This window comes from Perca flavescens, chromosome 2 (assembly GCF_004354835.1).
Source record: "Perca flavescens isolate YP-PL-M2 chromosome 2, PFLA_1.0, whole genome shotgun sequence".
Classification (NCBI taxonomy): Eukaryota; Metazoa; Chordata; class Actinopteri; order Perciformes; family Percidae; genus Perca; species Perca flavescens.
This window is the reverse complement of record NC_041332.1, coordinates 22235445-22259771: the sequence shown is the minus strand read 5'-3', so window position 1 is coordinate 22259771 and position 24327 is coordinate 22235445. Positions and strand designations below refer to the sequence as shown.

The window sequence follows — 24327 nt, the reverse complement described above, 5'->3', positions numbered from 1 at the left end:
AGAATAGAGAACCCTTGAATTGATAGTGGGGCCAATTGTGGTTGTATCGGATAGTATGCCAAAATATTTCTTGTTAGAAGGACAAATCCTTGGGGTAGTGCTTTATGTAATTTAGTAAAGTCTGATTTTAAGGGTTTGAAATTATGTTTGATGCAAAACTGTTCATAATTTAAAAATTGTCCGTTGGTATCCATTAAGTCGACCATGGACCATATGCTTCTCCCATACCAATCCTCAAAGAATAGAGATTTGTTGCGGTGCAAAATATATCTATTGTTCCAGAGTACAGATGTGTGGGGTGAGAAGTTATGTACGTATAACATTTTCCAATACAAGAGTATTTGTTTGTGAAACTCTGACAATGAAATAGGTAGTTTGTTAACATTAAAGTCCGCTCTGAGAAGAAATTCTATTCCTCCAATTTTCTTGAATGTCTTTGGAATACAATACCAAAACGAGTTGCTGTGTTTGATCCAAGATTTTAACCAATTTATTTTTAAGGTTCCATTAAGGCAGTCAAAGTCAATAACTTTTAGTCCTCCATCCTTTGTGTCTTTAACCATATTGCTTTTCTTCATATAATGTGGTCTGTTTCTCCCGATGAAGTTTAGGTTGATTTGGTAGAATAGATTTAATCAAATTGTTTGGAATGGCATTGGAGTAGGCTGGATAAGTACATCTTGATAAACACTCCATCTTAGTTAGGTAAATTCGACCTAGTATTGATAGATTCCTCTGTATCCATATAGTTAGTCTTGATTTGCATTCTTTAATTTTATTTTCTACATTCAGAAGTTGGCTTTGTTTTTGGTCCTTGGAGAGGTAAATCCCCAAGTATTTGATTTCTGATTTAATAGGGATATTACAGATGTTTTTTAGTGAAGTGTCGTGCACAGCCAGCAATTCACACTTTTTTAAGTTTAATGTTAGACCTGAGGCTTTGGAGAATTTTTCAATTTTGGCAATAGTTGTTGATATTTGGTATTTATCTTTTAAGAATATTGTTGTGTCATCCACTAGTTGGCTAATTATTATGTCTGTGCCAAGTACATTATGTTTTTTAATATCATTACAGTTTTTGATATAGATTGCTAGCATTTCTGTAGTTAAGATGAACAGGTATGGTGAGATGGGGCAACCTTGAGGAATACCCACATTAATCTTGAAGCTTGGGGTGGTACCACTAGGTAATAGGACACAGCTACTAATATCTCGATATAATCCACCAACCCATTTCCTAAATTTGATTCCAAAGTGTTCGAGCGCTGAAAGAATTTTTAAGAACCCTGACTGTGTATCTGCAATAATATTTGAAATCCCTGTTTGAAGACGAGAAGCAAAGATGTAAATTAGGAGTTTGTAGTCTGAATTTCTGAGTGTAATGGGTCTTCTGTTATCTATAATTCTGGGGTCTTTCCCAGGTTTTGGAATTGAGATGATAACTCCATGTCTCATTGTTGGTGGAAGCACACATGTTTCAAATATTTCGGTAAAGACTTGTAGCAGCAGGTCTTGTTGTCAGGTTGTTAAGAGAAAGATGACCAATTACTGCATCAAGTTCTGTAATTGTTATTTGACTGTCACATGTTTGTTTGAGGCCATCCTCTATTTTTGGAATATGTTTTGCTATGTCTTGAAAAAAATTCTGACAGTTCACGCTAGAAAATTTAGAGCTGTAGAGCTGGCTATAGAATTTCCAGATTTCTGAAGAGATCAATTTTTCATCTGTGACTTCATTATTATCAACCATCAGAGAACAGATTTTTTCCTGTCTTCTTTTTTCAAGACCACAGAAATACGCTGAATTTTTTTCACCCTCCTCTATCCACTTAGCTCTGGATCTAATGAACGCCCCTTGGGCCTTATGACTGTAGATTTCATCTAGTTTAGGTTGTAGGTTTAAAATCATTTGTCTGTCTTCAGATGGGTTTGGTTTATTGCAGTACATATTTAACTGATTAATAATGTCTACTTCTTGTTTTTCACTATCTTTTTTAATTGTTTTACTGAATGAGATGGTAAATTGGCGTATTTTATATTTTATGAATTCCCACTTTTTGGTAGCAGTTGTTAGCTCCTCAGAATTGGCATATTCTTTAATTAATAATTTGATTTTTTGGCAGTAGTTATTATTTTTGAGCAGGCTGGAGTTAAACTTCCAATATGTGTGTGAGTGGATGTTGTTGCCATTGGGTTTGATCTGTAGTAGAATAACACTATGATCTGTTAGTGGAGCAGCAGAAATATCAGAGCTAATATCATAAGCTAACAAATGATTTGCAATCAACCAGTGATCGATTCTGGATTTATAATTGTGGTTTGAGCTAAACCAGGAGTATTTAGATATTTCTGGATTTAAGTGTCTCCAAGTATCAATCAAATTTTGTTTTTCGCAAAAGCTTGTGAATATTGTATTCGGGTGACTTGCAGCGTATCTGCAAGGGTACTTATCAAAAAATTCATCATGAACTAGGTTTAGGTCGCCGCCAATGATAATGTTATCAGTTGAGTGTGTTAATTTGAGATTGTCTAAATGTAAACTAATTTGTTCAAGTAGGTTTCGATTTTCTCTACTAATATTATATCCATAAATGTTGACTAAGATGAATTTCAGACCATCTATGTTTATGATAAGAATCAGCCAGTGACCAAATTCATCTGCCATGTGGGAAACAATATGACCTTTGAAGTTATTTAGGAGGATGGCAACACCTGCTGACCTTGAAGTACCGTCGCTAAAGTAAGCTTCATCTCCCCATTGTTTAGACCAAAATATAACATCATCAATCTTGGAATGTGTTTCCTGCAAAAAAATTATATTTGACTTCTTCCCTTTACAAAATAAAAAAATACTTTTTCTTTTGGTCATGTCTCTTAAACCCCTTGCATTAACAGAAATAAGAGGAATGTTACTCTTTAGACTGAACATGGAACAAAAACAAACAAAAAATATGAATAAACAATCAACAACAACGGATTACTGAACTTACTTAAGACAGCAGTAAAGGTTTCCTATTAAGAGTAGATAATAGTAACAAAATCCTGAGAATACGTTTTCATTCAAACTCTTGTTTTCGGGATTCAAAAGCCCTGGATAGTTATGTCTATGGTGAGACTTTTTGTCCATTAATGAAAGCATGAGGGCCCCAGAACACTGCCTTTAGTCCTGCCTTCCTTGCTTGTTCAATTTTTGGCCATACAGCCTTCCGCGCCTCCCTGTCTTCCTTGGTGAGGTCTTCTGCGAAACGGATGTTGAGATCCTTGCAGACAGGGTGAAGTTTGGTGATCCGCCAGAGTTCGTCCCTGAAGTGGCGTCCTGTGAACTGCATGATGATCTGACGAGGGCGGTTGGTGTTACTCGGCCCCAGTCGGCGTACCGAATCCAGGATGAAATCCATCTTCTCCTTCCAGTGTGGCACAATCTTTCCGATGATATCAGAGATGATTTGTCGTGTGTTTTCGTCTTTTCCTTCCTGTAAGCCGTTTACTCGCAGGTTCCACCTTCTTTTATAACGCTCCAACTCTACAGCTCTTTTTTCCACTTCTGCAGCTCTTTTCTCCAGAACTGTGTTCTCCTCTTTCAGTTGTTTCACCTCAACGTGCAACTTTTGGCACTGTTCTTTACAATCTTTGATCTCGGCAGAGTTAAACTCCACAGCTTTCACGATGTTGGTTAGGGTCAGCGTGTTCTGCTTTAGCTCCGCTTTGAAGTCCTGCATCATGCTTTGAAGAGTGCTGACAGCAGCCAGGATCACAGAAAAGAGGCGTTGTCAGCATGGGCTTCAGCAGTCACGACGTCGTCTGGTTTTGACTTTTCCAGTGGTGCTGGTGGTTTAGAAGGAGATGCTAAGATGTTTTTAGTACCTCTGGTGTTAGTTTCCATCCTTTCAGGACCGCCATAGTCGTGTTCTTGGAGAGCCTTCGATTTAGCATTAGCTTTTGTGCTAGCCATGTTATGGTTTGCAATACATCGTATTCCAGGAGGTGCTCCGGGACACTCACACGCTTCTGAATTATTATAATAAGTTCCCTACAATTTTACATCTGATATCTCAGGGTGTTGTTGAGTTAAAAGTTCATTCTGTTGATATTCAAGGCTTTGCTACTCTGAGCCGTGACAGAACTCGGAACAGTGCGTCTGCTCTCTCCGCCATCTTGAGCCCAACATCGAGACGAGAGATGTTGTTCACTGAGCGCTTTCGTACAAAACTAAGTGGTCATATGACAAACCTACGGCTAACTGAGACTTTCTTCGGCTGAAAAACTTTCTTTTAAATTGATGAACATCATATTTGTAATCCATGGCTCAATTCAAATGGGATCAAAAATGTATTTGCCTCTCCCCGTTCACTACCATTCATATTTTTTCCGAATTAAGGTCCCATGAGGTCCACCGGAAGGGGCTTGACCTCGGTTCTTTATTGCACTAATCTGGAAAAAAAGGCAACCTGACTACAGATAGTAAAAGTATTTCACTCGATCCCCACGTTCTCAAATGCTCTGTGAACTGGAGCTCTTGATATACATAAAATAATAACTAATTCACAATGCCATATACGGCACAGACACAATTTACTGTGTATTTATTATTAATGAAACATTTGTTTTTAATGAGTTATTAGCCTACTAGCCTCGTGAGACCGTCCTGATCTCGCGAGTTCCAGTTTTCCACTCGCAGATCAGTCTGGCATCTTGAGGCAGAGAAAATTTGGAGCCGTTAGCTAAACGACCGGGCCAATCAGCGTTGGTTTTGAGGTGGGTTAGGTGGTGATAGACCGATGGTTTATCCAATCAGCTAACCAGTATTATCAGCCAGCGGTAGCCCTAATTCTGTTAGCCGCTCGCTAATGCTTTTTTTCTCTTGGATCCTTCTTGTGGAATATGGTCCGGGAACCTGAAATGGTGTCTTTTATTCCTAAATTCTCATTACACAAATGGCAAATATCCTTTACCGACATGTTGCTTGCATGCTGAGCTTATGAGCTATGCTTTGCCTGCAGCAGCAGGGGCGGGCTTGTGGTTGTATTTTCATACGCTTCGTGGATCTGATTGGTTGATTTGGCCCGTCTATCACCAACATAGGTGACAGACAGATGGTTCATCCAATCAAATAACCAGTATTCCGCCCCTTCCCAAAAGTTCTCCAACCGAAAGTTCCCAGATGGATATGCCGAGCAAATGCGAAGCAATCCATCTGGCGGAGTCAGGTTATTAGCCTACTCCAACTTAAAGAAAATGCCCCTGATAAAATAGGCCTACTTCATATTAAATGAATAATGTAGGATGGTTGTTTGACATTATCAAATGCTTCTCTCACAGCTGGTCTGCTGACAGTTTTAATCCAGGCTCCAGCTCTGCAAATACAGATCTTTTAGCTGCTTCATTGAGCTCTTTCTCACTCTTCTTCGTCATCTTTGTTGTGAAGGCATACTTAAGCACACAAAACTAACATTAGGCTATACTTTTTTTTTTATGCAAAGTTTATTACATTAACCAATTGGGATATTCATTTATCATCTCATAACAAAGTAAGGCGACTTTCACTAACGTCACATCTGATTGTTCACGTAACATATTGACAGTAAACAACGTATAATCTAGCTTGATTCAAGAGCCCCTACCATCACATCCCTGAGCTTCTCTCTTCTCTACAGAACGCACACTAATGTAACGGACGTAACGTAGCTACGTTAGCCTGCTGCTGCAACATACATTATGTCATTAGCTTTGGTTGATAACGTAGCATTTTACGTCAATAAGGCAATGCTGCGCTACGTGATGCACACGTTACAAGCTGAAGCTGCACTTTATTCAAAGCTCAAGTTGATTTTTTGGTTACTATTCACAGGGCATTTGTCATAATCTCCATAACTTCAAAAACTCACATGAAGGCAGAAGGGCTTGCGCTGCTCCGTGTGAGAATATAAACAAAGTCACGTGACTGGGGGCAGAGGGCATCGCTGAGGGCAATATTGAATGATATAGCGAATTGAATTTGATTTAACTTAAATATTGATGGGCGTAGTATCGTATTAATGCAGCCACAACAGTAAAAAAAAAAAAAAAAAAAGAAAAAAAAAAAAAAAAAGAAAGAAAGAAAAGTTTATTCAGGCTCTTTCACCAGAGGGGCAGCTAATCCAATCAGGGCAAACGGAAAGTTGCAACAATAGCCCGTACCTGTGCACGTCCCTGCTACTTTGTCAATCTTGTTTTCTCTCTGTGCCTCCTGTTTCTTCTCTGATATTTTCCGTTTTTCTCTCCTTTCTCTCCTACTACTCCCGCCGTGCTCTGTCTTACCCTCTGCAGAGCTGCGAGAAGGTTGGTAAACTAAAGACTGTGTGGCTCTTTGAGTCTCTCCTGAGTATTTTCTTTTCTTCTATTAAACTGCCATTTGTGTTTGTGTGTTTCGGCTGTTTTATGTGCAGTACTAAAGGTTTAAACCTGCCTGTACAGTTTACTCCTTTGAGATATACTGTACCCTGCATTCCTCTTTTCTCTTTTTTCCCTGTGAGTGCATGTGTGTTTGCTGTGAGTTTTTTTTTGTCTGTGTATCTTCTGTGTTTCAGTTCATAAAATATTTAATGGAGCACACCTAAAAACACCATGAATAAAACATTTTGATATCACATGCGCCCTAGTGGTGATGTACCAGACTGTCTGAATGCTTGCAGTCTTCTTTAAATGTCATAAAACTTCATCTTAGAGTACATAGAACAAGAAAAAAAAGTAAATCATGCTACAGTGTATAGACACTGACTGTTATGCATTGTTCTGCACTTTACTGAACAACACATCATGAATTTCTAATCGCCTCTCTTCTTCTGCCGTCCTGCTTTCACTGCTGTCTGGTCCAGTGCGTCGTGTCCCCCCACGCTTCTCCATCCCTCCAGCAGACAGCGAGATCATGCCAGGGGGGAACGTCAACATCACCTGTGTGGCTGTGGGCTCCCCTATGCCATACGTGAAGTGGATGCTGGGAGCAGAAGACCTGACGCCCGAGGATGACATGCCCATCGGCCGCAATGTCCTGGAACTGACCGACGTACGGCAGTCCAACAATTACACATGCGTCGCTATGTCGACACTTGGCGTGATCGAGGCGGTGGCACAGATTATTGTGAAAGGTGGGTTTATCTGCATGTATATGAGGAGGCTTATGGGTGAGGAGAAGAGCAAGTGAACAAAGAGGAAGTGATGGTTTGACTTTGCATCCAGTGAGACTTTGGTTTTTATAAGAGCAGAGAGGACAAAGTGTGAATGAGCACTTGATGTGTAGTATGCTGTGAAGAACATTTCCATTACAAAAAAATATGAGTAAAGTTAATCCCTTTGCTCTGTTTTTCATACTAGTGCAGTGCCCGTTGAAAATGTGCCTGTTTGGAACGGGCCATTGCTTGGCCTGTGGTATTGCTGCTTGTAGAATTCATCAAAACTAAATTGTACCCCAACATTACTTACAGAAGGACCCCAAAGCACTTCATATGCAACTTCACTGTATAGCCTACTACTGACTTACTGATTTACCTGACAGAGAACGTTGCAGATTCAGAATGTAATCACAAAATATCACAATGAAAATGTGGAGTAATCAGACATTAGCGTCATGGACTCATGGCAATGTGCTACCATAGGCGTCGATTTCGGTGGGGATGGTGGGTACGCGTCCCCACCACATTTCGTCATGAGTCATTTTGTATCCACCACTTTTTTTTAAAACCTCGAACTCAATTTAGTTAAAAAAATAAAGTTCATAACACATATGCCTATAATTCGTGAACAACAGATACCAACAAATCCACAAAAAGCTCTATCCCCACAGGACAGGCACAGACACAGCCGCTCTGCTGCGGACCTTATAGGACGTATGAGAACCGTGGGGAGTCAACCCACAGCCGCTCCGCTGCCCTGCTGAAAATGTGAAGCAGAAACGCTTAATGTCAGATAACGTCCATAATAATAGGACTTTCGGTTAGATTTTTTGACAGTTTTCAGTGGTTATAATGAGCAATATGAGAGAGAAATGTGGTGATCATTGATTGTTGTTGAGGTAGTCCTACATTCTAACACGTTAAGCTTTTTCCTTATAGGCTCTAATGAAGCAGAAACGCTTATCAGATAACGTCCATAATAATCGGACTTTTCCAATTTAACGGGAGGGAGAGGAACAAGAGTAATTAGGAGCATCTTCAGCCAGAGGACATTATTTCTTCAGCTTCTTCTTGCGTTGTCACCCCGGTTGGAGGTGGGGCTTGCAGCAGGTGAATCGGTCGTGCTATTAACGTCATCGCTACACAATTTCTTAGTAAAACCAAATTGAATTAAACTGCCTTGTTTTCTTTTTACCATGGCTATATGACGCTTACTGCAGAATGGATTTCAAGGACTTTGCGCGCCGATTAATGGCCTCCAATATTTATATTTTTCCGGCAATCTTTAAATTAACATGTCTTAAACATGAGTTGAATTTGCACCGCAGCACCGCCACGCCTTGATGCTTGCGTAGTTCGCAACCAGCAACTTAACGTTTTAGAATGCCTGTCTAATGGTTTTTGAAAACTTAAGGCTTCTTCTTCTTCTTAAAACGTGTCGGACGTCATCCCATTTTTGAATACATTTTTATTAATTTACAAGTTATCTGATACATCAGACAGCATCTTTCAAAACATGACCTGTGCAAAAGACATAAAAAAAAAGAATATCATTGTACCCAGCACTTCTGGAAATGCACTTCCAAATGCGTCTCTGTCCCCAGCACATTTCAAAACCAAACTGACGCCCATGTGTGCTACCCATCTGGCCCGTTATGAGCGCTAAACAGCACATGTGCGTTAATCACCACCAGAACCGGACTGTTTGTGTTTGTGTTTATGTTTGTGTTTGTGTTTGTGTGTGTGTGTGTGTGTGTGTGTGTGTGTGTGTGTGTGTGTGCAGAGAGAGAGAGAGTGAGAGAGAGAGAGAGAGAGAGAGACAGACAGTGTTTGTGTAGGATGAGCGACTCATGAGTTCATTTAAAACGTTTAATTTAACAATATATTTTGCATTTCTAATCCAAAAAACATCAAATTTGGCTTACTCATGCCCGTACCAAGACACCTGTCAAGTTTGAAATCCATCGGACTAACCGTTCGAGAGATATGGCATAACACACAGACAGACAGACAGACAGACAGACAGATGTTCCTGCAATTTATAAATAGATAGATATGCCAAATATATTTATCTTAACAATATGTCTGACTGGCACATATACATATGGAATAAATCAACTAGTTACTGATGGCTTTGATCCTTTGGAACCAGCTGCCAGATTATCTCTCTGTTTTTTAATTCAGGGATTCAGAGTGTCATGCTGTACTGCAGCACAGCCTGGTTTAACTGCTAAACTTAAAACTTAAAAAAAAGTTTGTGCTAAGATCATTGGTCAACCTGTTGCACACTCTTTTAAAACAACCTAGAAGAAGAGCATGCTCAGGCTTGGTAACAGCCTCTCTTCGGACTCCATACCTTTATGAATAACAATTTCTGTCTTTAAAAGGCGACTTAGAGTCCCTTCGTTAAGATACAACAGGCTCAAGAACTCTTTTATACATCAGTCTATCCTGTTGCTAAATCAAAATCAGTGTTGCCAACTAAGATCGGGATCCGAGGATACCATGAAATATGTTTTTTTGTCATGGCTATTTTTACTATATGTGTAATTGTTGTCTAACTCTGTGTGTACTTTTCTCTTTTTTTTGGAGCGGAGCTGCTTGGGAACACAAAATGAACATCAGTGTAAACTGAAAATAAAGTTATATTGTATCGTAGAAGAGGAAAGAAGGACATTTCTGTTTATTACAGTATATGCATTTTTTTTCTATAGGGACCTGTCACTAATTAATGATCACTAAGTCTGTATTCAATTCAGCTTTGTCAGTATACAGGTGGTTTAATTTGGATTTAATATAACAAATTGTTGAACTGACTTTATTTGTTTAGTCCGATTAAGTTTATATTTTTTGTCCAATTCTTGTAATTGTTATGTGGAGATAACATTCATTGTATAATCCTAGGATATTGAGCTGGTCTCGTCATTTATATGTTTGATTGATTTTATTGTTTTATGAGTACAAAGTGATGCTATGAATATGAGTCTATCAGATGATTTTTTTTTTTTAATGATAAGAAGGATAGTTTGTAAAATCTCTCTCTCCTCTCTCTCACAGCTCTCCCAAAGGCCCCTGGTACCCCTGTGGTGACGGAGAGAACTGCAACAAGCATTACACTTACCTGGGATTCTGGCAACCCTGAGCCTGTCTCCTACTATATCATACAGGTGTGTAACAGACACAGAAGCGCTACTGCATGTGCTCACAGGTGTTTTGAGACACAGAACTTAAGATAGCTAAAGTTGCACTAGATTTTTGTATGAACATTAACTGTTATTAACAGCCTAAATTGGTAAGTAGGGCTGCAAAATAAGAGTACCACGTCTCTCCTGAAAGTAATAAATTCACCAAATTGCTGAAATGAAATCTAGTGTCTGGAATACTCTCTGCCTACCAGGAGTAATTAATTGAAATGTTGAGAATAAAACACGAATTGCTGCACTGAAACAATGACTGAATATTTAATTTAAAAAAAAGCAACACACCCACATTAGATATTTTACATTTCATTCTGTATGTTTAGGCAGATAGATAGATAGATAGATAGATAGATAGATAGATAGATAGATAGATAGATAGATAGATAGATAGATAGATAGATAGATAGATAGTGTTATTAGACATGTATTTTACCTAGAGCTGTCCTATAGTATGTTTAAGTTAAAGTATACCATGATATTGTGTGTGTCATGAGAGATAGTTGGGTGTAGGTTTCTAGAGGAAGCACTTAATGACAGGAAGCAGATGTCATGCTTGTCTTTGTGCGGGACAGAGACGGTGGGAGGCAGATGTTGGATCCTGTATAGGCCACATGTGTATTATAATTCTTAAAACGCTGTAACTAAAGAAGTGTTAACTTTATTCGTCTCAGTGAGTCTTTAAGGTTTCTGGTCATTTAGGTCATCAACGAATACGCGTGGAATTAGAACTTAAAAAGATGAATGGAGTCAGATGTTCTCTTGCCTCTGGGCCTTCCACTTTTTGCAAAAAATCCCCATAGATAGATAGATAGATAGATAGATAGATAGATAGATAGATAGATAGATAGATAGATATTTGTAGAGCTTTTTCTGTACAAAGTTATTTAATACAGCTTTAAATCAATATATTCTTCCTCTCTCTCTTCCCTCTTCCTCTCTTGCTTCTTCCAGCACCGTGCCAAAGGGTCAGAGGACCCCTATAAAGAGATTGATGGCATCGCCACAACGCGCTACAGCGTAGGCGGCCTCAGCCCATACTCCCACTATGACTTTCGGGTGGCGGCCGTTAACACCATTGGCCAGGGCCCCTCCAGCGAGGTGGTGGAGGCTCGCACAGCAGAGCAGGCCCCCTCCTCGCCTCCTCGACAGGTCAGGGTTTGATTGGACAAAAACAAATTCATCAAAATGCTATTGTTGCAGTGATACTGTAAATGTGATATTCAAATATGCAATTTTGGTACTGTACGAATAACAAGTTGACTGTAATTCTTTGCCGTTTTTTTTTTTTTTTTTTAATCTGTTGTTATTGTTTCTCTGACAATAACTTCACCTCAAGTTTGGTTGTTATACAGTGCAGTATGATTAGCTGCCTGTTATTTTGACTGCATTACAGTGCGTAACATGTCCCTCACAAAGAACACCCACAACTACAGTTTTCCTGTCAACAACTCCACCCTGTCTCCATCCCCACACATCCGTAACCTCGTAGTCATCTTTGACAGCAACCTCACTTTTGAAAATTACATCAACCAAATAACCAGAAGTGCCTTCTTCCACCTCAAAAAACTTTGCCCGTCTCCACCCTTCACTCACGTTCTCTGCTGCCAAAACTTTGGTCCACGCCTTCATCACTTCCAGAATCAACTACTGCAATAGCATCCTCTATGGTTCAACTGCAAAAGCCTTAAATAGACTTCAATACATCCAAAACTCTGCTGCACACCTCCTCACCCACACCCACTCCCGTGACCACATCACCCCTGTCCTCCAGAATCTCCACTAGCTCCCTGTTCCCCAATACATCCAGTTCAAAGTCATCCTCCTTACTCCCAAAGCCCTCCATAACCAGGCTCCTTCCTACCTCACAAACCTGCTCCACCACCACAATCGCTATATAAATAAAATGTATTATTATTATTAATATTATTATAAATCTTACATTGTGTACTTTTTAAACACTAGTCTTAAGTTACCTTTAATTCTCAAAAAAACAAACAAAAAGTTCTTCTACAAAACTCCAGTGAAATGACATTTATATCCCAGTGCAGCGTTGATGAAGTTCTTTATGTTTGCCCTGCAGGTCAGGGGTCGTATGCTGAGCACCACAACAGCAATCATCCACTGGGATGAACCAGAGGAACCTAATGGACAGGTGGTGGGCTACAGAGTCTACTACACCTCAGACAACACGCTACCAGTCAACCAGGTGTGTACCTGTTTATGAATCACAGCTGACTATCTTTCCTTGTCTGCCTGTGTCTAATACATAAGTGTGCATCTGTGTGTCTACTTGCATTCATGCATCGGTTTGTGTGTTGTGCAGTGGGAGAAACAGATGGTGCGCAGCGCCAACTTCATTACCATCCAGGGTTTGACTCCCAACAAGACTTACTACATCAGAGTGCTGGCCTTTACCTCTGTAGGAGACGGACCCCTGTCCCAGGACCTGCAGATTATAGCCAAGACTGGAGGTAAGAGACAGGAAGCAAGAGAGGGGTGTCAGGCTTTGCTTGTATTAGACAGATATGCCATGCTATATTTAACATCTCTACTTGGTTTTACTTTTCCTTATTTTCCTCAACTCTGTAGTTCCATCCCAACCTTCAGAATTTAAGGGTGAGGCCAAGTCTGAGACCAATATCCTGTTGTCCTGGGTGGCCCCACCCCAGGGTGGCCCCGACAACCAGATCACAGGATATGAACTGGTCTACCGTCGAGCTGATGACACAGAGGAGGTAAGATAAGAGAGAGAGACAGACGGATTGGTAGATGAGAGGACTGTTTTGCTGGACTAACACATAATGGGCAATAACAGATTGAAAGATAGAAGGGTGGGGTTAACATAAGATCAGTTGATCCTAATATCAAAATCTCAGATGCTCATTTTGTTAGTTGTTATTACAACGATGTTCTTTTGTTTTTCTCACAACTTGATGTCTTCCACTGTCCCGCTGTCTTCATGTTTTTTTTCTCAGAAAAAGGTCACCTTTGAGCCGACCACCTCCTACCTGTTAAACAACCTGAAGCCTTTCTCCACCTACACCTTCCAGCTGGCTGCCAGGAGCAAGCATGGAATTGGGGCGTATACCAATGATGTGTCCATCGACACACCACAGACACGTAGGTCCCACCACAAATACTGCTGTGTGTGTTTGTGTGGAATAGAGAGAGAGGGGGAGAGAGAGAGAGGATTTAATTTTGACAATGCAAAAATTGGAACTGACACAGAAACTGAACCACAAATACATGAAATGCCCAATCTGATCATCATAGATTTGGATGTAACACACAGTATTTCTTAAGACATTTGGCAAATTACTTTTTTTGCATTGTCATAATGGGGCCGTCATGAATCCAGACCTTCACTGACCTCAGATTTGATATTTCAACAAATGTATTATTAAATAAATAATTCCCAGAACTTAATCCTACATATAATATAGTACCAGACAGTTTATCGACGATTGGCAGCAGAAAAAACAATTCTTAATTTGTTGGCTAATAATCTGAGGTCTGTAAGAGAATCACTAAAAACAAGGTAAGAAGCCAGAGAAGCTAGATAGAGATGAGAGCTCCATCATGGATCACAGAGGCTTGGGTAGGCTGTAAGGACAAGTAAGTTATGGGAAGGTATGTTTGTGTGTTAAAGCTCTAGTCAGTGTTTTTGTGTTCCATCTCTTTTCAATCATTTCAATCACTCGTTTTCATTAATCAAACATTTCTACCAAACAGAAGTTGACACCCATCATTCAGCCATCTTGCTTTCTATTCACAGGGTCATTTTTTGTAAGAGCTTTCTGTTCTCCAGTGTTTTGTTTTCATTTTATGTTTCTTTGTCTTTTGTTCTCTGTCTTTCGTCCGCTCAATTTCATCCCCATTCCTTCACGGCAAACCTCACTTCCTCACCTCTCCACCCACCAATAACAACTTGCACACATGACCAAATAACATTTACCCAAACAACCCCTACTGTGCATCCTCAAAACTGGCCAATCAGTTCCTTCAGCTCCTCCCCAGGACATCACATGCACCAGTCCCAGTTCTACCAGCATCCTGGTAAGTTGGGCTCCACCTCCTCTGGAGTTTCAGAATGGCATCATTACAGGATACTCCATCCAGTACTCCACTACCGAGGGCAACAAAGTGTCTAAAAGAATTGATGGAATTCTTCTGGGAAATTCTCCGTATCTCCTGGAAAACCTGGAGAAATGGACTGAGTATGGCATAACGGTACGGGCGCAGACGGAAGCTGGGGATGGACCAGAGAGTTTACAGCTGCTTATCCGCACCGAGGAAGATGGTATGTTCCCAAACAAACCCCCTGCCTGTCTTAGGATGGTCCGCCCCACTAACAATGGCTACCTCACTAACATAGCACTACTGAGGTGAAAGATCCCTAAACTAACAGCAAGTTTATTTCACTGGCCAGTAAAGGCCTTTTGTCTATCCTTGAGCTGCAATCTCAACGGGTGATGCACTTGAGAACCACTGTCAGACCCTCTACTTTTGAAAATCTCTCCTTTATTCCTTTATAACCGCCAGAAACCTCTTACATGCGGAAATCTCCTCCTGCTACACCCTCACCACTGCTTTCTCTTGTCAACAGCAACCCTTTTTTCTCCAGCAACACTTTTTAATCCCTTTTTTTACCCGCATCTTTTTTTCCGCATTTTTCCCCTTTCTTATTAAATCCCCTATTTTTGGGGATAAGGGATGGTTTTCTCACTATATTCTCCACTAACAATACCAAAACAAACCCTTTGGCTGTAGCTGTACCTTGGCCTTTCCACACCTTGGCTATTCTCACAGACCGTCTGCCCTTCCAACTTCCCTCGAATTATTTGAATATTTTTAATCTACTTTTAATCAATTTATGTTGTTGTGTTTTGAGTAATTTGTAATATGTCAGCAATATTTTTGCTTAATATCTCATACTCCCAATGTCTCCATGTTTTCCAGTTTGGAAACATTCCAGAATTTTTTTCTCTTAGTATATATATATATATATATATATTTTTTTTTTTTTTTTTTTTTGTTCTTGGCAGCACAAGAGGTTTTTCTTGATAACAATATGTTCTCTTTGACTGCCTGCCACTGTTTATCTGCCCATGGCAACAAATCCTTTTCTATCTGCCATTCTTATCTTTCTTTACATTTGCTTCTTATCCTCCACTGCTTTTTTCCTCCATGTTTTTCCTCAAGCACTCTCATTTTTTACTATTTTGACTTTTTTCCCAGACATCAAAGCATTTTTTGATTTTTTGGAGGGTTCTATTTTTTGAAACCTCCCCTGAAAACAATATATTTTTGATTAGAAAAAGTGAAGGTCTGATTGCCCATCATCTGTGACCCTTGACCTCTATCCCAAAATGCATTTTTAGTTCCAAGTGGTCCTCCGCGAGGTGTGGAGGCAGAGACTGTGAACGCCTCGGCCGTTAGGGTGAAATGGCGAGCACCGGCGCCCGAACGGCAGCACGGTCAGATCCGAGGCTACCAAGTCCACTATGTGAGGATGAACTACGGAGAACCTCAGGGTCAGCCTTTCATCAAGGACATCCTCATAGAGGACTCTCAGGTAACACTAACATATATTCTCTTACACCTTATAATCAACTGTTTCAGGAACTGTTGTATGAATGCCTTATAAAATCATACTTACAACTCTATACACTAGAAAACTAATACAGTCATATTTATTGTAAATGATCATATTCATTTCATAGTCTCATTAGAGTCATGAAGAACTTGTGAGCTCCCTCAGCACATTGGTACCTAGAGAGAGCCAGTATGGGGCCATCTAGGTAGTTTTACTGTAGATAAGCAAAATATTTTTGCCATATAACTTTTAACAGTCTTGCCAGTTTTGCCTCATATTTAACTCACAGATATGAGAGCAGTATCTTTTTTCTCATCTTACTCTTGGAAAGAAAGCATATTTCAGACTTGAATCTTTTCATTTTAATCATTATTGGATTTATGTCCAGGATATGTACAGGATATATATATATATATATATATATATATATATATATATATATATATATATATATATATATATATATATATTCTGTTATATATATATATATGATTCTGTTGTGGCTTTGGGTCTGCCAGACCTCTTCCTGTCAAAGTCCCCCCCAGTTTCTAAGTGCCTTTTGATGGTGAAGAATACTGTACTCACTGACACCTTGACTTTCTTCGCAATTTCTCTGTAGGAAAGACCAACATTCTTAAGTGTTATGATGGTCTGTCTCTCTTCCATTGTTAATTGCCTTTTTCCCGCCATTTTTATAGCAACACGACTTTCTGCAGTACAATACTGTTCAAATAATGCTCACGAGGGTACGGTACCACAGTGTGTTCCAACAATACTTTTATACAAACAGAGGGGGTTGTAAGTAATCCAGACAAGTTGGAACACCTATGGGAATTGGTAGCACCAACTTTCAAAGCCTGATCAACCTCCATTGCTGCAGAACAGCTTTACATTGTTTACCCATTTCTTGTTCCCTGAAAAAGGCCTTTTCGTAAAATACTGAAATGTACATTATTTTTCAGTTTTGGGTAACCTTACTTTTTTTTTTAACCTCAGGCAGTTCACCACTTACCTTTGTACCATTTCAAGCTATTCATTGGACTTGAACTGTTAAAATTTCAATAAAAAACAAAAAAAAATGGGGTGTTCTAAAACTTTTGACCAGTAGTATATATATATATATATATATGTGTGTATATATGTGTATATATATATATATATATAATGGACCTAAATCTATTTATAATGATCATTTTAAACTAATACTTCTATGGCATTAAACTTGAGTGCGAAGTCTTTCAGATAAATATCCCAAAAAATAAGAATATTGTTTTTCTCTCCTTTATCTTTTTTCTCTATACTGTTCCGTCATTCAGTGGGGAAATGAAGACTCAGCTGAATATGTGAGTAAACCCTTTAAACATATTATTTAATAGTGATAACAAAGCACAGACAGCAGATGAGTCATATTTATGAGATTGTGAATCTCCTATGACTGAGTGAGGGCTTAAAACCCAGCAGGAAGTCCTTTTTTCATTTCTGCAGTGTATGCTCTCCATGATTTTTAATAAAGGACCTTGGAAGAACACATATAACTGATGATATGAGTCATTTGTGGGTATTGTGCCAAAATACCATGATTATTTCTACTTTCCACAGACCAAAAAAATGAAGAAGATATTGTGTTCAGTGTTTAGATGGAGACAAATCTAAACTAGTTTTGAGTGTCTGTGTAGTTAAATTACATTTTTAGTTGCAAATGGACCACATTTTGAGCTGTGATACTGAGATAATTTGATATAGTTGTTTTTATGATCACAAACCATATCCACTCCACATTTTCCAAAAGCAGCAGCTAGGTGAACAATGTATTTCCTGGCCTGGGAGAGTATTGTTGGTGTAAAAAAGATCTTAATAACTGGTACAGGTACACTGTCAGACAAAAAGCATAGAATTTTACCTTTCTGACCAATTTGACACAGACTTTTTTTTTTGTCCTAAGGGCACACAAAATTAGTTTCCTTTTGAAGCTAACAATTCGTTTTGTTGTTCTGCAGGAGGTGGTTCTTGGAGACCTGAAGGCAGACACTGCCTACTCTGTATCAGTGGGAGCTTACACTGCCAAGGGCGATGGTGCTCGTAGCAAACCTGTTACTGTCTGTAGCGCCCTGCCACGTAAGTGTGTTGACGCAGACTCTCACACAAACAGAAATACATAGAACTACAAAATCACACACAAAACTAGTAACAATCTTTGAGACTAAATCCTCATTTATGATCATTAGAGGCCATTAAATCATTGAATTGGTTCATGTTCCACTCTATCTCACCTTGATATGCCAGAAAGGAACCAGTCATTTGGTGCCATATTAATCATATTTTGCAGCTTTGCTTGGGGTTGTGAATAATGTGCTTTGCAATTATCCTCTAATTATCTTATTATCTCTCTCTCTCTCTCTCTCTCTCTCTCTCTCTCTCTCTCTCTCTCTCTCTCTCTCTCCCTATTTCCCTCTTTCCAGTGCCTGAAAAGCCCAAACTGACGGTGAGTGTCACTGATTCAGGTACTGCTCTGCTTCAGTGGTACCCACCTCCCAACCCACCCACCCCGCTCCTGGGGTACCGCCTCACCTTCGGCCACATCGACATTCTTCCCTTCACGGTGGTGGAGATCCCCACCAAGGAGAACCGCTACACCGCTCAGGACATCCATAAGGGAGCTAACTACGTGTTCAGACTCTCTTCCCGTAACAAAATGGGCTACGGAGAGGAGGCTGTAATGGAGGTGACTACTCCAGAAGATGCCCCAAGTGGATACCCAGAAAATATTATCTTAGAAGAGTCTTCTGCCACCTCCCTCCAGCTGGCGTGGAAATCAGTCCCACTAATTGAGCAAAATGGGAAAATTATGAAGTACTCAGTTCTGTACAAGGATATAAACAGTCGAGGGAATGCCTCAGAAGTTGTGGTGCCCGCTCCAGGGTCGAGTGTTTTGTTGGAGGGTCTGAGTGCCGATACTGTGTATGATGTCAGGTTGTGCGCATTCACAGCTGTTGGCCCCGGGCCGTTTAGCCCCAGTGTCCAGTTTAGGACACAGCGGCTAGACCAAGGTAGGATTCATGTTCTAACAACCCATCTTCATTGCTCAGGATGCAACACATGCTTCCTAACAATACATTTGTGCATACATTGTGCACACTAAGTCCCACTTGCGCACACACACACAACATCTGGTGACAACATCCTAAGTGTCCTTTTTCGTTGTCTTGTCACTGTAGTCTTAGTCCCAACGTCCCAAAGCAAGGTAAGAGTCTTCGGTCTTGGGCGAGTTTCCCTGTCCAGTCACACTCACTCTGTGTTGATCAGAGCAGATAGCTAGCTTGAGACTGGTACTAGAGAATGATACACAGGTAAGGTCATTACTTTTGGTGAGAATAAATGAGCTTGGAATCATATTCATGTTTTTGGTTTTTTGTACCTTAGTGTTTGCCACCAACTTCAGAGTAAAGGCTGCCATGAAGAACTCTGTTCTGCTGTCCTGGGAGATCAGAGACAAGAACCCTGCCCAGCCATTCACTGTAAGTAGATTTTGCATTTTGTCATTTTTCAGTGTTGTTAAATAAAAATGAAAAACAGAATTCAAAGGCCAGGTCTCAAATGGTTTACAGACAAATAAAGGCAGGATGCAAATAAAGAATGGGGGGGCGAAGGGAGAATGAAATTACCCTTTCTGACTAAAGTCAGCATAATGCATTGTATTATTTTCAATCATTTATTGCATTTTTTATCTGTGTTAGGTTGCTGGTAATGACACTTAACATTTCCTGTTTAATGATTGATAAAGTATTGCAGACACATAATGCCCCTTGATCAGCTGGAAAGCTTTTGATGTAAAATAGAGGTGTTCAGTTCACAAGACAACAGGCCATTACATGGAGGCTTTGCACTAAAGTATAAAAAGAATTACCAATAAAACAGCTACAATTACAAATTAATAACCTCCCTGTAAAATAAACGCCTGGTTCTTTTGGTTAAGGTAAATAAAAGCATAAGACACTATTTGAGAGCTTACAAATATGTGCTGCATTGTGTGTTTTGTGTCATATTCAATTTAACTCTCAAACTATGTGACCTAACCCGTGTCCAGATCCTGTATGGAAAGGGCCAGTCTGTGGAAGTGGATGGGAAACAGACTCAGAAGCTGATCACTGGCTTAGAGGCAGACACCCAGTACTCCTTTCTGCTTACCAACCGGGCCAACAGCGCCGGGGGTCTGCAGCACCGCGTCACAGCCACCACCGCCCCGGACATCCTAAAAACCAAACCCACGGTGGTGGGAAAGACCAACGCCGATGGCATGGTGACTGTGCAGCTACCGGCGGTGCAGACCACAGCCAAAGTCAGGTAGTGATGATGGATGAGAGTGAAGAGAGTGAGAGTAAAGAATTTGGTTTAATGTAATGTCTACATGTAAGTATCTTTATTAGGGCTGTCAGCATTAATGCGTTAATCGCGATGCGATTAAGGGCCGTGCACAACGCGTACATTTTTTTTAATCGCATGCCACCATTTATTAATTTATTTTACACTTCACTCAGCTTCGCATCGTGCCTAACGGGCTATTATTTTGACCCTTTGCAGCACCTTTACTTATCATGAAGCTGCCTCATAACACATCCTACTGCCTCATCCTAGGCTGCAGGCATGATGGAGAAATGCATCAGCAACACAATTCTGAATGGCGTTTTTTATTTTCGAATTAAAATATAACCGAAGCACGTCAAGCTTGAGCTACCACCTACGAGCTAGGCATAGTACAGTTAACATGACTCAGGTTGATGCTAGTGGGCTCATGCAAAGCACTATTTTGGAGAGTGCTACTCGACGACCTGTCGATGAAACCAAATCCAAAAAAATGACTACAGCTCTTGCGAAATGGGTGGCAACTAACTGCAGAACTGTCAGCATCGTAGAAGACTCTTAAAGAAGTACTACAGTTGGCTTGTTCTGACCCGTCTTATACATTGCCATCGAGGGGGACAACAGCCCCACGCAGACACAGCCTGTACTCCACAGAGAAAGCAGCCCAACTGGAACTGCTGCAAACTGCAAACGCTGTCTCATTAACCGGTGATCACTGGACGTCAGTGAGTAATCAAAATTATTTAGAAGTTACTGCACACTATATTGACTTTGATAAGGACAGGGATTTTTTGTTTTTTTGTTAGGTACTTGGAGGAATTGTGTAATAATGACAGCTTCACAAATGTTTCTTTTGTTTACAATAAATAAAAAATAAACAAATACAAACCTTAAAGTCAAGTTCATAAAGTAACTTTGCTTGCATTCATTTGATTCCCAATCAAGATACACTGGTAAGAATTGCTTTCCATTGTTTATATGTAGTTAAAAACTGTTCTGAAATGCAAAATAATAGAATTTTAATCATGTGATAAAACATGTGATTAATCGCGATTAACTATAGAAATTCAGCAATTAATCACTATCAAATTTTTATTAACCTGTTCAGAATTGGCTCCAATTCCACTTCTTCTTCCTCCTGCTGCTGCTTTTCATTTATTGGTCTATCAAGGATTTCTCTTAGTTGGCAGCAAAGCAAATCTGAGAACTCCCACAATGGACCAAATGAAAACTGATAATCTCATCTGCCTTTTTTTATAGCCAAGAACAAGTATAGATACCAAGTGGAAGCGGTCCTTCTGCCTTAAAGCACAACCTGAATCACTCCACTGCTCTCACAGCCATTTTCCTGTAGTTTGTCCGTCCCATCAGAAGTGTTTTGGGAGTTCTTTGAGTCCCAAACAGCATTTTGCTCTTTCACTGCTACAGAGACAATAGTCTTTCACATTTTCACTTTCACAAGCTGTTTCAGCTTTAAAGCTGTAATAAATTCTAATTTTCTCATATTTTATAAAAATAAGCTACTTTCTACTGTATCACTCGACACTCTGAATTGTACCATCTGTGCATAAGTGCAAGCATGGAATGCTGGAGTGAGTCATCTGTTGAGGACATATGGATGATTTTGGTTTCTGTGCCTTCATCACTTGACAGGTGCTTATGGTCTGACGCTTCTAAAAAAAAGATCCCCTGATCCAGTGGTATTATTGTTTTTGTGTTACACACGGCTTCAGACATGCTCCTCTGGTTAAAATACAACGATACAGTTTAGATTTAAAGTACAGCCTCTCAGCTGCTGCTGCAGAAATATACTGTATTAATAATACAATACTCCATAGTTCTTTAAAGCAGCAGACCAAAGGAATAGTTTGACATTTTGGGAAATATCCTTACTCACTTTCCTGCAGAGACTTACAGTAGATGGGAAGATCAATACCACTTGCATGTGTGTACAATAAATATGAAGCTAAGACAAGATAAACCTTTATTGATCCCCAGAGGGGAAATTTGGTTCTTGCAGCCGCACAATGACAGCAATAGAACAGATAAATAGAGAAATAAAATAAATAAATAAAAGCTATATAAGACTAAAATAAAAAAATATATAAATTAGAAGACTTTGGTTACAAAGTAAAGTGACACTGGTGTATGGTAAATATGAAACTACCACCAGCCGCTGCTTAGCTTAGCTTTGCACTTGAGATATAGTGTGTTAGTAAGTGAGCCGATTTTGTTGCCTTCCAATTAGCTGTTTGCCCGTTTCCAGTAATGCTAAGCTAAGCTAACTGGGTGCCGGCGGTAGCTTCATATTTATTGTACAGACATGAGAATGGTATCTATATTCTCATCTAACTCTCAGAGAAGAAGGAAATGCATGTATTTCCCAAAATGCCAAACTATTCCTGACATATTGAAGAAGAAAAAATCCTAGTTTATATTGTGTATTTTCTTAAGCGTGAACCCAGTGCATGCTGTGTTTCAGGGGTTACTATGTGGTCGTGGTGCCACTGAAGAAGCAGAGAGGAGGGAAGTTCCTGAATCCCTGGGAGGAGCCTGACCAGATGAACCTGGATGAGGTGAGACATGCAGCACACAGGAGGCCATTCTTCTAAATAGCTAATTAATGGTCATAATAAGGAGCTAATTATAAACTAAGTCACATGTTGGCCAGCTATGGTCTGGCCACTACCATTAATCCGTGTGTATTTTAGATGTTTTTTTATGTGTGTAAATTAATTGTCTATGTGTACTTTTGTTTGCAAACTTGCTTGCCTCAAATTGCCCCTTGAGGGACCAATAAAGTATTTTGAATGTAATTGCATGTTTAAGTCTTATTATGCGAAGGTAGACGACCTGGCCATCCATGCCTGTTCAATCCAATCAATACTTTCACAAAACATTTCCCATCCAATTCCACTTCCTGCCTTTTTCTAAAGACTTCATCACCTCATTACGCTGTTCTGAAAGCACATTCATGTGTGTGAGATGAATTTCAATAGAGTTTTTATGCTGCCCACTGTCTCAATGGATAAATTTGGTAGCAATTCAATTGATGATGAAGACATTTGTGCTAAGGTGATAATGCTCTATACAGCCAATTCTTCCTTCACTAATGAGGGTTTTTGTGTGAGGTAAAATTGCCAAACCGTCTTTCTTTTCCAAGGTTTTATTTTGTTATCAAAACTCAGAAATACAAATCCCCAAAATTGACAAATGATAGATTTTTTTAGGAAAATAATGGCAATGGCAGAAGGATGACTACATTGCCTTTATTGTATCCAAGAAATGTAATTGTTGTAGTGTCTAATCAGCTTTGATGTTGCACTTTGTTTGAACTTGGCATATATGAGATGGAAATTATGACCAATGGTTATTTCCCAATTTTCTATACTATCTAATTTTTTTCTGTCAAACCTTTGTTTTAATTATCTTTATCCTTCTCCCTCTCCTCTGTTTATCCTTGCCTTCCATTTTAGCTCCTGAAAGAGATCAACAGGACTAGTGTCAGTCGTGCCCTCCGCATCCGCAGACAGGCTGCCCAATCAGACCCTAGGGCCTATGTTACTGCTCACTTTAAGACCCTTCCCCTGGAGTTTACATTAGGTGATGGGCGAAACTATGGCGACTTCCGCAACCGTCCACTGCAGAACGGACAGGAGTATGTTTTCTTTGTGCTTGCGCTACTCGACCTCTCTGAGAATGTGAGTACAAACACAAACACACCTACACAGTTTACCCATCCAAATGCAGTTTTGTCCAAATGCATAAAACCATGTCTTCCTACAGACTATGTATGCCACTAGCCCTTATTCTGATCCTGTGACCTCATCGGATGTGGATCCTCAGCCAATCGTTGATGAGGAAGAGGGCCTGTTGTGGGTGGTGGGGCCTGTGTTGGCTGTCATCTTCATTGTCTGCATCGTCATCGCCATTCTCCTCTTCAAGAGGTAAGGACAGCATGATGGAGCCAGTAAGGTTTAATATAGGACAGGGCTTTTTAAAGTCTGACACAGTGTGCTCCGAA

At 39.9% G+C, this 24327-nt stretch overlaps 1 protein-coding gene across 2 annotated transcripts in view; it reads left to right on the top strand.

Moving 5' to 3' along the window:
• The window catches only part of ptprdb (protein tyrosine phosphatase receptor type Db), a 103914-nt gene that overhangs the window by 54374 nt on the left and 25213 nt on the right, over window positions 1–24327 (top strand). For both annotated transcript variants that reach the window (XM_028592642.1, XM_028592634.1), the window contains exons 7-23: window positions 6855–7124; window positions 10206–10315; window positions 11300–11497; window positions 12429–12554; window positions 12672–12819; window positions 12938–13083; window positions 13324–13468; window positions 14346–14648; window positions 15730–15923; window positions 17261–17287; window positions 17942–18059; window positions 18404–18991; window positions 19365–19459; window positions 20029–20285; window positions 22786–22879; window positions 23780–24004; window positions 24090–24250. In XM_028592642.1, coding sequence (XP_028448443.1) covers window positions 6855–7124; window positions 10206–10315; window positions 11300–11497; window positions 12429–12554; window positions 12672–12819; window positions 12938–13083; window positions 13324–13468; window positions 14346–14648; window positions 15730–15923; window positions 17261–17287; window positions 17942–18059; window positions 18404–18991; window positions 19365–19459; window positions 20029–20285; window positions 22786–22879; window positions 23780–24004; window positions 24090–24250 — 3205 coding nt within the window. The remainder of the gene's footprint in view (window positions 1–6854; window positions 7125–10205; window positions 10316–11299; window positions 11498–12428; window positions 12555–12671; window positions 12820–12937; window positions 13084–13323; window positions 13469–14345; window positions 14649–15729; window positions 15924–17260; window positions 17288–17941; window positions 18060–18403; window positions 18992–19364; window positions 19460–20028; window positions 20286–22785; window positions 22880–23779; window positions 24005–24089; window positions 24251–24327) is intronic.